This window comes from Athene cunicularia (genome assembly GCF_003259725.1).
Source record: "Athene cunicularia isolate RWA chromosome 17 unlocalized genomic scaffold, athCun1 chr17_part1, whole genome shotgun sequence".
Lineage (NCBI taxonomy): Eukaryota > Metazoa > Chordata > Aves > Strigiformes > Strigidae > Athene > Athene cunicularia.
In genome coordinates, this window is record NW_020799122.1 from 1,651,389 (window position 1) to 1,667,309 (window position 15,921).

Below are 15,921 nucleotides of genomic sequence, written 5' to 3' on the forward strand. Positions count from 1 at the left end.
AAATTTCAAATTTAAATGGAAAAGTAATTTTGAAATTTAAACATAATTGAAATGCAAAGGAGAATGGGAACTTGTGATTTCTTTTGAAAGTATAGATGATAAATTCTATTTATTACATAGAACTATTTCTGGGAAATAGTGCCTATATGCTCTGCTAAGCAGCTCTACCATCTCATCATTACTCTGTTGGAAATCATTGTTACCTCAGGTTTCTCTGCTTGCAGCTTCATCGAAATAAGGGAATCCTCTCATTTTCCAAATGGTTTCCATCTTTTCTAAATGTCAATTAATTTTCCCTAGAGATTTCTTACACCTGCTTATTTAGTCTCCAACTTACTGAGTTATTCTTTAAATGAAAATGTTTTCAGTTCTGTTAACAAACAGCTAGTATGTTACTGTGTTATCATGTGTAGCTGCCAGTTCCAGTGTGCAAGATAAAAAAAAAACATAGAAAACAACCAAGGATTTCGTATAAGCTCAATTTTAAGAACTAAATAATGCTACAAAAAGCATTGAGATAACTATTCCAATTTTTTTTTATTTTCTCCTGCCCTCCTCCAGCCTGAGAGAGATGAGTAGGATGAGATCAGCTCTACTAAATGGAACTGGCATCCAGAGTGCTGCACGGGGAAAGTTTGCAGGCTTACTGTTACCGTTGATAGTTAACTTAGGGAAGATAAATAACTGAAGGGGAAGACCAAGGGTGTGGCGTGCAAAGAGATGAAAGATGTCTGTGGCATCAAAACAGAGAAAATAAAATTTTTGCAACGAGTGTGGGGGTGGTTTTTGTTTGTTTGGGGTCTTTATAAATTTCTGTATGTTTTAATATGTTTTCAGTATCCTGTTTCAATTTTTTCTTTGCCACTTTTAGTAACTAGAGAAGGTGAATCTTGACGCACTGAAATCAAGCTTAGTCACTGCTGGAAATAGAAGGGGATTTTAACAAATTAATTTTTCATGCAGGCAAAAGATCATGCAAAAATGGGAATAAAAGAAGTGAAAAACCGCTTGAAGCAAAAGGTACTTGAAGTTCTTATTCAAAATGTATAAGCACCATGTATGAAATACTTAGCCACAAAAAGCATTATGTGATCAATAGGAAGCTGTTTGATATAGTGTTGTTAGCACACTTCAAAATGCATTACCAGCTGTCCTGGATTTTTCACACTGTTACAAATATTCACAGACACACAAAAAAAAATTGTCTTCAAATACATTAAGGCTCTGACTTAAACCCACAAAAGCCAGAAAATTGAGTGTTCTATTTGGAGTGGTCCCTCTCCCGTCCTTTGTGCTGGGGCATTGTGGAAGGGGACTTTATGTGAACTGGAAGATCTTCCCTACAGTAATAGCAGCGAACTTTTTGCAAATGGCAAATCGTTGTTATTTCTACAGTAATCTCTTGGGGAAAATAGTACGGTGTCTGTCACTGGGAAAAGGACTCACATGTTTCGTGAGTGTCTTCTGCAAAGTTGAGGCACAAAGGAATGAAATGAGAGTTGGTGTTCATTTCAAATCTGAATTATTACTGAAAAAAAAAACCAAACCAGCCTCAAACTGTTTGTTGTTTTCCAAATCTGTCTTTGTTTGTAAACATTACAATTCCAAGAATGCTGAGTTGTGTTCGAAGAATGTGTTATCCAGTACTAATTGCTGCTTTTAAGCCAGAAGTATGCTCCTGTTGATGCATACCTTATGAGTGAACGGTTAACTCTGCCTTAGGTTGATTTCAGATATTCTGTTTACTCTATGAAGCAGAGCTATTGGAGTCTTTTGGGAAAACAAGATAGTAACTTGCTAAGAGAACTGAAGTTCTTGGTCGGAAATTTTTATTCGGTTTGTTGCGTCGTAGTTCTGTTTGTTTTTTTTTTTTTAATCTGTGCTATCTCAATAAATTTCTTCTCTAATTCCCTAGACCATTATCTTAGGATAGCGCTGCAAACGTGTTCCTGTGGCACAGACAGAAATCTGCCCGAACATGTCAACACGCTGCTAATACAGAGGGATTATTGTGCAGCCAGGTTGTGAACTGATGAAATTAGCTGTGTGTACAATCCAAATTCTGTTCGCTCTCTAAATACTCTAGCAGATTGCCGGGCGTTTTTGAGGAAGATAAAGTTGCATCAGATGCTTTTAACACTATTTTATTTCACTTACTGCTTCGTATGTGACCATTTAATAATAGGAGAGCATTGGAAACATGAAGCAGTTTTCTCGTACATGGAATTTTTTTATGTAATTCCATGTGTTTCACTTCTGGACATAACCTTCATGAATAATAAGATGTTTGGCCTTCTCTTGTGCATTTGTAAAGCAGTTGGAGCTGTGTAAAATGACCAGATTGTTTTCCTGTATTTTAAATGCTAATATAATTGTATGCTTTGCTTGTGACATTTGTATCAAAGGCTGAGAAACATCTCATTCATTCATTGCTTTGTTTTATTATTATCACTGTTGTCTTCCTAGTCCTTCAAGCAGCAAAAGTTCTTTTAAAAAAACCCACACATAACATTTACAAATAAATGGCCCGATTTTGTTTCACCTTCCTTATGATGCGGCATTTCTGTAAGATTGTTCAGCATACGCTTTCACAAGAGCTTAGAAGATTTCTATGAGTAGTTGACATGTACTGCTCTACCTCTCCTTGCTTCGTTAAGGCTGTGCTTTTCCATCCCATCTTCTTCTCCATATTGAATGCAAGATAGGAAGACAACTCTAAAATGAGGTATTACTCCGTTTAAAGTGATAAAAATAGCAAAAATTGTTTTGGCCACTCTCATTTTTAATCTAAATGCCTGTGCCCCTCTGTTGCCAAGTCTATCGGTGCATCCTCACTGATTTTCACGTGAAAACATTGTATTTTTCATGTGTTTACTTACTAGTATGTGCAAATGTTAACTGTGTGAAATGCTGGCATCATTAAGTACTTAATTTTTGCCAAATTTGGGATGCTAGTCTTTCATCTTCTAAGGATAACCTAAGGTTATTTTTAAAGTGAACTTACTATCCACTGCATTATAACATACTATTTTCCATTATTAATAGAAAAAGTATGCAGGCCACTGGTAAGGAAAAGTCAAATATAAACATCCCTTTTCCAGTTTTTACTGCCAAATATGAGCAGCTTCTGTACAAGATAGAATTTAAAAATGCAATAAAGCTAGAGGTCTGCTTCCTACAACTCTGCATAGCAATGGTGACCTCTTAAATATAATCAAGAGCCCATTTTGCCCTTGGTCTGCTCCAGTCTTGGGTTTGAATTGCAAATGAGAAATGCAGGATTGACCCGTTGAGAGGTCACTGTGGTGTGTGTAAGGTCCTTCTTTAATATGATAGTAGAGATTGAATGGGGCTCTATTTCCATCCCTTGTTCATTTGTGGTACAGTATTTCAAAGCAACAGAAATAGTTTTCAGAGGATTCTTATGAGTGATAGCAAATAATTGTTAATAGAAACAGCATGGTAGCTTTATTTTATATCTGATACAGTACTTTTTTCTTTTTTCTTTTTCTTTCTTTCTTCCCCCCCCCCCCTTTTTTTTTTTTTTTCCGTGAAGGCTGCTTTTTCCATTTCACAAATGGACCATGGTGGTCAAGTCACTCCGTTATTGGCTCGTTTGAAGCTTAACTACATAGAATTAGGAAGAAGGAGGAATATGAATGGTACCGTCCTCAACTTTCAGTAAGGAGAATGTAACTTACTGAAAGCTTCTGGATAAGACAATTTATATAAATGGTTGGGCACTTGGCGTTAATGTATTCAACATTATTTTACTTACTAGAGCCCTGTGTGTCTCTAGTTAATGTCTGTTATCAGTGGGCTATTGTCAGTGCTTTATCATCAGTACAGCTAGAAACAACTCATTTAGAAGTTTATAAAATAACCTGAAGAATCCTTCTAGATATTCTGGAATGTGTTTTTTATTGTTCTAATAGACATTATTTGTAGTCCATTACAGAAGGTCCCTAGAAAAATGATTGATGAGCATTCAAACAAAAGAAAACCTTATTTGGCTTACAGGGTAAACGACGTATCTGTAAATATATATCTTACTGATTCTCTGAAGTTCCTCCTTTAAAATAAATTGGTAGTTAAGATTTCACCTGTACAGACAGTTGGTAGGGGAGGCCCCGTTTATGTATGGAGATAATTACAGAGTGTGATCAGCATTGTCATTCTCTTTTGCCTGTAATCCATGAAGTATCTTTTTTCCTCAGGTGAAAGGAAGCTCTTTATTTAAATAATGTCCATAAACTACACTTTCTTTTCATTAAAAAGTCACTGAAACATTGCTAGGTTTTTGCATTTCTGGAGAATTTATTCCAGGAATGAGTAATTTTACCTCTTCCCTCATTTTTCTGTTGTCTGGGAGGGACAGGTCTCGTGTTTTCTGTTGTTCCTGACTAATATCTATAACTGAAGCTACTTCAGGAATGTCTTGCTGGCTTATCCCGAGTCCCGTCTCTGGGGACATGTCGTACCTGGGGAGCGCAGGGCGGTACAAGGAGCCCCCCAGCAGCAGCCTCAGCGGGAGGGTCGGGCCGTGCTCCCGCGGGCGCGGTGGATCCCGCAGCGGGGGATGCTCAGCCCTGCCCGGCTTTGCTTTTTGTACCAGGAACGGGCACTTTTTGAAGGCCTGCCTGCACTATGATCCACTGCACTTCTTTGGTCATTTCCAGTTCTCAAGCTGAAGAACTGCTTTTAGCAGTAGATATTTTGTGAGCCCTGACACCCTTCTGAAGTTCAGAATCCGAGAGTCCGGTTTTCCTGTTTGTGGTTTTATCTCTCTCGCTGTCTTGTACTCCCCGTTGAATCTGAATAACTGCATTCAAAGTCTGTTAGTGGACTCAAGGTATGTCACAGACGGCTTTGAAGGCCTGTTGTCTACTTTCCAATTATAGAATTGCCAAACACTTTGCCATTTAATCATTTTAAAGCCACTTGGAGCCCTTACTTGGGGCGTTTAAAACCAGCTTTACTCAGTTTATTTAGCTCAAATGCGTTGTCACGGAACTTTTGTAAAGCAAATTTTGCTTCGGTGACTGAAGCTGTGTTGTTGATTTGTCTCCCTTTTCGGGATTTTGAAAAAAATAGGTATGAAATAATTCAATTGTCATATCTTAAAGTAAATTTAAAAAAAATAATAATTTTGACTGAAATCTGCTGCAGTTTCTTTGGAAGTCTGTACACTGAGCACAGTGGAAAGTCGCTTTAGGAACATGTTATCTTTTGTATACAATTACACCATCAGAGAAGTACAGCAAATCTATAGCAATAAAAGCTGCGAGGATTTGCAGTGATCGTTACACATCTTAGGGGATTTTGCTTAATGGCTTGATCTGTCTGTATCTTTTATCTCCTCCCGTTCCCCCGATGTACGAACTTTTTGCGTCCGTTTTATGTTTTTTCTGGAAATTTTGCCTGGACTGGAAGATGCTTTGCTTCCCATTGATTCCCAGCTGTCTGCTGTCTTGGTTGGAGCCGCAGGTGCAGGTGGAACTCTGAAAGCTCTGAAGTGCTGGGAGCTGTTCAGTGCGGGTCAGGTGGCTTTGAACGTGCTGGACACGTTTATGGCTTAGGCACAACGGGTCTGAAGCTTGGTGCACATTTAGTATAGTTATACTTGTATAGAAATATGTAAATAAAGTTTGTATTTGATGTCGCTGCGTTTCAGAGCAGCATACGTTGCTGCCGTAGGTTGTGTGATTCCAAACCCATCAGATCCCTTGTAGCGTGTTGCTGCCTTGGAGCCGAAGTAGGAGTTTGACAGCAGCTCACTTTTCTTGTCATTGAATTGTTTTGGGGCTCTTTGTTACTAATTCGGTGTACTCTGTTGTGGTTTTTTTTAAAGACAAGGTAGCATTGTGCAGCTGGAGGACAGGGGGGAGGAAAAAGTTTTTCTCTCTAGTTTGACCTTAACAAGTTGTTAATTTCCCCATGATCCTCATGGCCATATTGGCGAACCACCGCTCTACCAGCTGGATCTAAAAAGGTCTCTCAGCAGACAAAGCCCCTTAGAAAGTCCATCCAGCTTTTTGTTTCATTTGACCTAAACACATTAGGTCAGTCTGTGTCCAAAAGAACCATTTCTAATTGGCCATCAGCTTACATGTCTCATTATTGTACCTTAGCAAGACGGAAACTTGAGGGGGCATGTCAAAGGTCAGGGAATCAAAGCAATGTCTATGTCAGCAGCCAACCTTAGGGCAGTCTTGCAGAGCTAAAGTGTGTGCAGGTTTCTCTCTATATTTACCAAGCATTATTTCCTTGACATTGTTGCAAAGAGATGTAAGGTTTGGGGCCCAGAGCGTTACAGACTGTTTCTCAACTGACGTTCAAACTCGTTTCTCCTTGTCTGATTCCTTATGTCTGCATGCCTTTGTCTTTTTCAAGCTCTATGTTACATGTACCATACGCACACTTGCCACGTCTCCTTAACCTAGGCTGATGGGTCGCGTCACTTCTGAAGGTGAGGACTAATGGCAAAGGCAAAGCAGAACAAACCAGCATCCTGCTAGGCACCGGTTTGTTTTATAGGATCTCCTGAAGGCAGATTCAGTATACGCAGGCTTGGAGATAAAATGCAAAGCTAACTAAGCTGTGAGTTTCATCTCTCCTTGCCACTTCCACAAGTAAATTTTCTGCTACGGATAATTCTGTGGCGTGTGTAAATAGTATCCCTGTTTTCATTTAGGTTTACAAAAAAAGCGTAATACTCCGAGGTTGCTGTTGAGTTTGTTCCTAGAACAGAAATTTTGAGCTATGTTTATTTTCTCCCTACATATTTCCTGGCTTTTGCATGTTTAAGTCAGACATTTTATTGAATCTATCTGTTTGCATGTGACGTTGGTATTAGGAGTAGAGAGTGGCTGCATACAAGCTCTGATTGACAAAGTGCAATGAAATGTTTGATTCTAATGATGTTTTCTTTTGTATTTTGGTGTGGGTTTTTTTTCCCCCCTAACATCAAAATCGTTAGTCAGCATTATCCTCTAGTGTCTCCTTTGTGCCCCTTACCCTCAATCGAGAATGTTCCTGGCCATGCTATTCACCTTTTCCTGCCATACAGGACATCGCCGAGAACGGGTGTTCTGCGGCACCGGAGGAAGCTCCACCAAGGACGGCACCTTCCCCATTGGTGGAAAAGAAGGACCCTAAATTAAGAGAAGACAGAAGGCCAATCACAGTGCACTTTGGTCAGGTATGTCTTAGGGTTAGGTTTCTTTAACTTGTGTGACTCAGCAAAAGGATTTCAGAAAAAAAGTCACAATCACGAATATGCCAATTGTTTCTTTTTTTTTTTGTAACCGAATTATTCTGTGGGCTTTTTTTTATTTTTTAGATTTATTTCTGTTGTATCTGTTAAAATGAAATTGTAAAACCTGATTTTTCTGGGTTTACTGATTCCTTTTGTTCATACAGTGTTTTTGAGGGAAATAAGTGAATGGGAGGGGAAACACAATTATTACAGCGTTTTTATAAACTATTTTGCTGGGTTTTTTTAGCGTGCAAAGTGCTATAGCCCTCAGGACTGAGGATGTATAATTTAAAATGTTCTCTGTTATCTAGCCAGATCATTAGTGTCAATATGGAACATCCAACTATTAAGGCATTTTAACATTCTTTGAAAATTAAATGGGATGAACTAAGATGGAAAAATCAATTAATAGCTTATTAGTGTACTCTGTATTTCAGTATTGACGACTGAGCTCTACACATTAGTTACTCTTATAATGTTTCTTTTGATATGTCTGCAAAGGAGTGAGTTTGGTTGTGTGGGGGTTTTTTTTAAGAGCTAGTTATTTAGAAAATGTGCTAGTTGCTCTGATTTTCATGGAAAAACATACAGTATTTATTATCAGTTTGCCAGTGTTCCCCTATTAAGTGTAGCCTGACTCAAAAAATAACATTATTAGTGCTCACAGTTCTCTTTTCTTTTTCTGTATCTATTTTTGACAGTATTATGATCAGAAAACAGGAATGAATATCTGATTTCTTCTAAGGAAACAGAGTGTAATTTTAAAATGATTGTAAAATATTGTGAATTATAAAATGTGAAGCAAACCAGATTTTTAGATAAGTATTGTTAATAGACACTAGTCAGTGTAGCTGCGTTGACTCCTGAGGTATTAGATAGGGCTACACGAGCTGTTAATCATTGCTCAGAGCGATGTTGTCTGTATCATTTTAGAATTAGATTTGTTTCTTTCAGAACTTCCTCCACTGTGCTAAATGTAAGTTCTTGGAGACTTTTTTTAAAAAAAAAAAAAAACAGATTCTCTTCCCATTAAATATTTGCAGTAGTGATTTATTTTTCGCTTACTTTCTGTGCCAAGACAGTTGAGAGGAACTGGGGCCACTGGAGAAATGTAGCCATCTAGCTCTAGCAGGAAAACGTTACATTTCGGTTAAAGCAGTCAGAAATCCAGATAATATTATAATCTACTTTCATTTTTTTCCTTTGGATTTTTATGAAGGATGGATGGTTCAAACATTTTTGCAGATTAATGAAATACGATCGAGCGGAAAATGCAAATTTAAATTCATGAGGTTTTTTTAACGGTGACTTTAAAATTTTTTAATGATCGCTTTCTCTGTGTCAAAAGGAACACACATCAGCTTTACTGAACCGCTGGCTGTGGTGAAGGGCTCGCTTGCTAAATGCTTATTCCTGTCATTACATTACAAATGTCGGTTTCCCCAAAATGATCTAACTTAGCAGTTGTAGGGCTATCTCTCTTATAGCCTTTGTCCTTTCACGGGTCTTTTTTTTCCTGGTAGCCCGATGCCAAAATGGAAATTAAATCATACTTTCATTCAAAAGGAAAGGATGGTCAGGTTTATGAAATAGAAATTAAGGCTTTGGGGAGGGAAAAAAGCAGCAACATTTAGTGTTTAAATGGGAGATGGCTTCTAACTCGTGATTAAAGGGAGAGATTTTAGTGTCACTTTTAACTCTGTCTAGAATACAGTAGGTGGGAACAATTAAAAAGCCACAAGAACTCTGAAATAAGGGCTGTTTGTGCATTCACAGCTCTTATAAACTGAAGAGGATGAAAGAGGCTTTTTTCTCATTGTCACTTGCTTTCTATGTCTGCTAGTATTATGCTCGTGTATATGGCAAAGGCAGACTTTTTTAAAATGCATGCATGCGGATTAGGGTCAAGCCCCGTGTATCAGTAATGCAGTAAGCCTCGTCCATAGCGCTGCAGTGAGAGAGCCTACCAACAGCAGCGAGATGCTTTAATTGAGACATGCTGTCAAAGTGACAAACACATTTGCATACAGTCTATTTATTTTCGTTGGAAAGGTCTGCAGTCTGCTGTTGGTTGAACATTCTTAATCAGCTCGCTGTAAGTGAGCCGGCAGCTAGCTGTCCTATGCTAGGTGCTTCTCTTCATTACATGACAGATTAGCTAAAGGGGGATGGGCTAGCAAGCCAGCAGCAACCTTTAATTTTAACTCATTATCTCTCACCCTATAGTGAGGTAGTTTCTAGCTTTTCCAGATACAGTTGTGTATCTGCGGTCGTTAGGCTACAAAAAAATACCCGTAAAATATCTTGCAGTGGCTTTGAATGTAATAGTACCTCAGCTGATTGTTTTCAAAAATTTAGCAGCAATTATCGAACCGTGAGATTTTCGCAGTGTTGTGGCTCGTCTTGGCGAGTGGTTATCAGGCATTGTTTGAGGGGGTTGTTTGTTGTAGAATTGTTTTAACAGGGGTTTCTGTAATACTGAGACATTGTGGGACGCCTCCGCTTGATGTGAAAAGGATTTTAGCCGGATAGCCTAGGGCGATGCAGTAGAGATTTAAACTAGTGTTCATAATAAGACTGCACAAGGAGACCAGAGGGGAAGGGTGTGACCACGGACTTTGTGCGTTTTTCGGTTTACTCTGGGTGTACCTTCGATACTGACCCCTCAGATCAACCAGACGTAAGCAACTGTCATCATGGACTCCAAGGCAGTGCAACTGCACTCAACAAGTAGCACGAGCAGTACAGGCAACTACGGTTTAATGAGTGGGGAGAAGAGGGAGTGGTTTTCCAGCCAAGAACAAGATTCAAATGAATAGAACGTAGTCCTGAATAGTGCTCTCTGTTTTGGGGAGAAGTAAGGTTAATTATAGTAGAAGATACAATGCTGCAGAGAACATCCTTTGTGAATGTCTTATTATTGCTTGCTTTCTTCTGGCTTTTTCTCTCAATACCCAACCGAAACTTCCTGAAACCCTCAGAACACGTGCTGGATGTTCCCCTGCCAGCAGCCACTGCTGCTGCCGGAGCCGTCCCGGGGACCCCCCCGCGGGCCAGGGACAGCCCCTGCAGCTCCCCTGGCACCCGGGTGTTTGACTTCTGCTCCCCTGCATACACTCCCTCTCTCTAGGTAGACTGCACATGTTTGTCTTTGTTACCTTTAGCTATTTGGAGAATAAACGCTACGCTGTGTCACTGCTTTGAACACGTTCCTTGTCGAAGCAAGCAGCTATGAGGGGTTTCCTTGGCAGGACCCACAGTTTGAAACATTTGAGGTCTGTTGTGATTCCAGATGTGTTTGTTTTGGCTTGTTGTCTTTTTGGTGGGGTGGAGGATATTGTTTGCTCGTTGCTTTAGTTTTGTTATTGTTTGGTTTTGGGTTTTTTTTTAATAATGTTCATTTTCACGTAATAGCTGCGGAAATTTTGGTTCTCTTGATCGTTCATGTCTTGTCATTTTATATTCAAATTAAGGAAGAATGGCTGTCTGAACACAGACCTCTCCACAATATTTTCAGACTCTGAATTTGCATTAGCAGTGCTCGAGTTGCGTGCTTCGGCTAGAAATGTCGGCTTCCATCGCTGAACTGGTGGTGGTGGTGAACTGCAGTGACAAGGGTGCTGCACGGAGTGTGGTGTTAAGCGCCCTCAGATCTCTTCCTATTTCTGATTTTCATTAACTGATTCACCTGTATTGCAGTGCAATTTCATCCGATTTCGGAAGGATGTTGTTTGAGGAGTTCTTAATATCTCTACAACCTAAACAAACATGACAATTCATAAGTTGCCTTTATGCCACCAAACAAAAAACCCCCCAAAAACCAAAGAAAAAACCCCCCAAGCCACCAAGACATTTCCTCTTCTTTTTTTGCAAGACTGAACTATTCTAATCACTTATTTTGGAGGTTTTGATCATTTTAAGGTTTTTTGAGACAGAATTCTCGACTATATCGTTCAAGTATTTGGGTAAATGATATTTATACATGTTCTGTATGTTATAGCCAAAAAGCAAAGAGTCTGGGAAATGCAGGCATCTCCTTAATGATGGTGATTGTATAGCTGTTTCAAGTAACACAAGCAGCTCTCCAAAATATCTTGCTGAGTTTTTAATGAGCAGCAGGCGTTCTCAGTTCTCTTACATGTATTTAGTTTTGCACTATCTAAAGCAAAAGAAACAAAACAAAACCCCTTTGTAATGTATAAATTGATGATTTTACTAAGGGAGAGAGGTAGATTCATATCTGAATCTGATATTTTAGAAGGTTTTTCCCTCCAGAAGATGGTGCTTAACTGTTGGGCCACTAGTACACCAGCTGTGGCTGTGATAAACACCTACAGCGTCTGTACCACGGCCAGGAGAAGAAATGCTGTATCATTTTTAGGTTTTTGAGATTTTGCTTATATGAGCTGACACACTGACAGGTCCCTTGAACTACAGCAGTTGTGTGTCCTGGTGTGTGTTTGTACAGCTCTATTAGAACCATCATACGGGCTGAGACTCTGAGCATCCCGTGGTCGAGCAGGGCACTTAGCGTTTGGCAGAGATGCAGCCCTCTTCTTGGGGCGTAAAGGGAGCACTTTATTTTCCAAAAATATGCTTGTTTTTAACATGCCTTTCTCCTAATGAAGCTTCTGCTTCTATCCAGGCTATTTCCCATCCCTCTACCCCGAATCAAGCCTTCGTGCTGGGCCTCCAAAACGTTGCACTGACTGCTTCTGTGGGAGCCTCCGTGTTCGCAGGGAGCATTACCTGTGCGCAGTCTGCCCATCGGGCTTCGAGAGGTGGTGGAAGCACAAGAGGGGGTGAGCCCAGAGTCTCTAAGAACGTTCTTTCTCTGGAGCTTTTACACAGTCAGTAGCACAACTGATCGAGGACAATTGAAACAACAAATGATAAGCTGCCAGAAACATCATTTGTTGGGAAAGGGTGTCATTTCTTTAGAAGCAGGTTATACTGGCGGTTCTGTTCAGCTCTCTAGTTGTTTCTATTATAATTAAAATGTCTTTTGTCAGCTCAGGTGTGTTTACGTTTCTGTGGCTTATTTTTATTTACTAGCAAATAGAATATTTTATTCCATTTACGTACCAAAAGGTAAAGCTTAAGAAAATACAAAAGTTACTTCCAGGTATGTCTTTACTTAAGAGATTCAATCATGTTCCATTCTTGATGCAAACTAGAGAGAATTAGTATTTGGGGGGCTAAGGCAAAGAACTATGGAAGAAATGGGAAATACACTCATGTACTAACGCAGCTTATCTGACTGTGACAGACTTGTCCAGTTCTCCTCCCAGCTGATTCTTACTGCTGTTAAACTTCTGCAGGCCATGAAATGGAAATTGCCGTCTTATTTGCTGGTTTGATCATTTGCTGTAAATGAACGTGTTCATTTTTCCCGTTCGTGCTCTGCACTTAGACACGCAGAACAAACAACTCTGCTTTGCGGGGCAGGTTTCTTCTTCAAGAAGATTAAACGGCATTAAGAGGTCAGGGGGAAGATGGGGAGAAAACCAGCCAGCTACATTCCAGAAATGCAGAACTGGATAGCTGAGGCCAGAGGCGGCAGAGGGAGGGATTATCTCCAGGGTAAAAGAGATGAAGTAGGGAAGGGAGGAAGGCTCCTTTGCCAGACCCTGTGACTCCCTTCACACCCAGGTGCATTGGAACAATAGCAGATTCCCCAGGATCTCAGCAGGCGTTGTGTGGCACTGAGGTAGAAACCAAAGGGGAAAGGGGAAAACAAGTTCATTTTCTAATATTCATGTAACTGTATGCTATGGTTGCAAAGCCAGCCTCCCGTTCTTGCCACTCTGAACTGTTCTGACGATAGAGATAGCCTCATTAAGAAAATGAGCTTGCATTCCACTCTTCCCCACTGATGAGCACCGTGATCTCCCTGTTCCTTTCTGCTGAGCCACAGGGAGTTTCTTCCCTCTCTCCATTTAATTCTTTATGGATTTAGCAAAAGTATACGTCTAGTTCTTTACAATTATTTTGTCTTCAGAAACCATATTTTCTACCCTCAACTCTTCTCACTTCTTTCCTTGGCTGTTCCTTTTAGAAAGGAATTCACTGTTGCTCAGTAAAAGTCACCTTGCAAGGAAGGCAGATGTATTGGCGCAGCAGCATTTGTCCATCTGATGTCTGCTTGAGACTGCTCAGGTGTCCCATCGGGTTCTTAGGGGACAGTGTTCTCAGTCCGGGGAACAAAAACAATGTCAATGGACAAGAAAATCATTCATTTGATTGAAATTCTGCTTTGTGGTGTGCCAGATTTGCAGCCATGGCAATCCGTGGGATAGGAGTTACCTAACTGAAAGGCTTGCACTCTTGTCATGCGTGTAAATATTTGACAAGTGAGACCTGGCGCTCTCTTTAGGAAGATGCACACCACCTGCAGAGCGTACCCAAAGGTTACTGTCTCTCCTGCACTCGCTTGCCAGTATTTTCTAATGAGCAAGCAGACAGCTATGTCATCTTCAGCTGCTACAGCGGTGCAGCATGTGTGTAGCTCGTGCTATGGAGGAATTCATGCTTTGCAGTAAGATTATGTGGCTCCAGTCCTGCATCCAGCAGATGTGTTCGTCCTCGAAAAAGCACATTCCAGCCTATGGCTTTTAGTGTTTTCCAGCTGTCTTGGTATTTCAAGCGCTTCTTAAACAGGGATGTTCAGAAAATTCATTGGCCTGGCTACGTGCAAGTCAGATACCATAACGCTTGGATGTATGAAGAAAATACTGTGATTGAGCCGACCTCCTAGGGCTCTGTGACAGGCAATAGCAGCTGTAATGGGTCTGCAGAATTTCCTTGTTAGTCATGTTGAGGAACCCATAAATATCTTGCAGAGAGTATCCTGGTCCATCACTGCTGGCATGTGGAAGAAGGATTGTGCTTTATAAATAATACATACATATAAAATAAATACATCAGTACATGCAAGGCTAACCAAATCACCAAGATTGACAAGTTGAGAAAAGCTCAGAGGGTCTTATGGATGACTTGCTTAGTCTATCAATGTAGATCAGCATCCAGAAGCTTCTTATGTATTACTTATGAAGTTGATACGTGCAGTTAGACCAGAACTGTCTGAATTGACCTCTGGGCCCCTGGATTAAACTAGAAGATTAAAGGGAGAGAGTATGTGAAACATATGATTCTTGTAACTGCTAACCCCAGTGTGATTGCTTGTTTGGCCAGACATTTTTTGGATTTGCCCTTCAGAGCCGGACTGATTAATACCGAGTAAAACGGTTGCGGAGCGGCATGCTACAGATAGAGGAGCCGTGTACTTTTGTGTGGAGGAGTATCCCCCTAATTATGCAGACTGCCTCGGTGAATGATGAAGTCGAGTGAAGCAGATAGTCATTGCTGTTTATAGAACTCCTTAAATGAGAGACCAATTCTTTTTTTTTTTTATTTTTTTTTTTTTTTTTTTTTTGTTCTGTACAAGTACTCTGCTTGCTAGAGAAGAATAGCTGTTAAAAGATAATAAGGGATATGTCCATTTTCCAACATTTTAAATCATGTAGGTTGCATGGTCTTGATTTGAATTCCAGTATTAGGCCCACAGAAGGCTCAATGTAAAGCAGACAAAATGACCAGTTAAAAAAAAAAAAAAAACAAAACAAAACCAAAACCCACACAAAATAGTGTGGCTTTTTTCTTTATATTTAATATTGCATTGCTGGATTTTCCAGCATTTTAAATGAAAAATATATGTAGTTAGTTCCATGTTGACAATGTCCTTGAGGATTTGACAGTGAGATTTTCCAGCAGTTGCTCTTCGTTAGAATCCTGGTGGTGTTTAATAAGGCAGCCAAACTGCTGGCACCTTCGGTTCTTGTTTGTTCTCCGAGGGCTCGGGGCTGCTGCAGTAAGCACATCGACCAGGGCTGATCATTACAAGGGCGTACGCCACCATGAATAAAAATGTCACACGTTTTCCCATCTCACAGCGGTACAAAATGTCAGTCCTGTCAAACAGACATTGCAGGTAGCAGCGAGCAGTCAGTACAAATTGGGAAGCCGAAAATTCCCCCAGCTTTCTGATATTCTTCATCTGAAGCAGAAGAAAAACAGTTGTTAACCTATTAGCTGTGATTTTAAACTCTGCTGAGATAGTAGATGGATAGACTTTAACACATGGGGATAAATATATTCCTGGGGTCTGGGATTTTTTTTACAACATGTCTCTCCACCCATGTACGTTGAGAAACAGATAGAATGAAAACAAACCACTGCAAAATATACCTCATTTTGGCAGAAGTCCTTTGGAAATTTGAACATCATCTCAGTGAGATTCTCTCTCAAATCCTTCCCTGTTTTATCTCTGTGAATAGTTCTAAAGAAAACTTCCTTGCTGTTTTGCTAGTAATCCAGAAATGGCATAGTTCAATGAGTCAAGGGAATTTTCTTTCATGGTCCTTTCATCGTGTGGTAACATAACAGACAATCTTGGTTTTATTCTCTTTCTGTACGAATGAAAGTTCTACTGCTCTCGGGCTGAGGCAGCTGATGCAATGTAGAGTCCCTAGGATGTGTTATTTTCTGGGTGTTAGATGTGCCTTACCACCGTGAAGATAGCTGGGTGTTCATGGAGTTATCCATCTAGGACTGAGGCACAGATGTTGTCAGCGCAGGATTCTGCTGGTACTGCAGGGTCCAGA

At 40.1% G+C, this 15,921-nt stretch overlaps 1 protein-coding gene across 1 annotated transcript in view; it reads left to right on the forward strand.

The window, feature by feature from the left end:
- The window catches only part of DENND1A (DENN domain containing 1A), a 228,893-nt gene that overhangs the window by 184,996 nt on the left and 27,976 nt on the right, over positions 1 to 15,921 (forward strand). The window contains exons 18-19 of the mRNA XM_026860635.1: positions 964 to 1,020; positions 7,070 to 7,201. Of these exons, the coding sequence (XP_026716436.1) occupies positions 964 to 1,020; positions 7,070 to 7,201 (189 nt within the window). The remainder of the gene's footprint in view (positions 1 to 963; positions 1,021 to 7,069; positions 7,202 to 15,921) is intronic.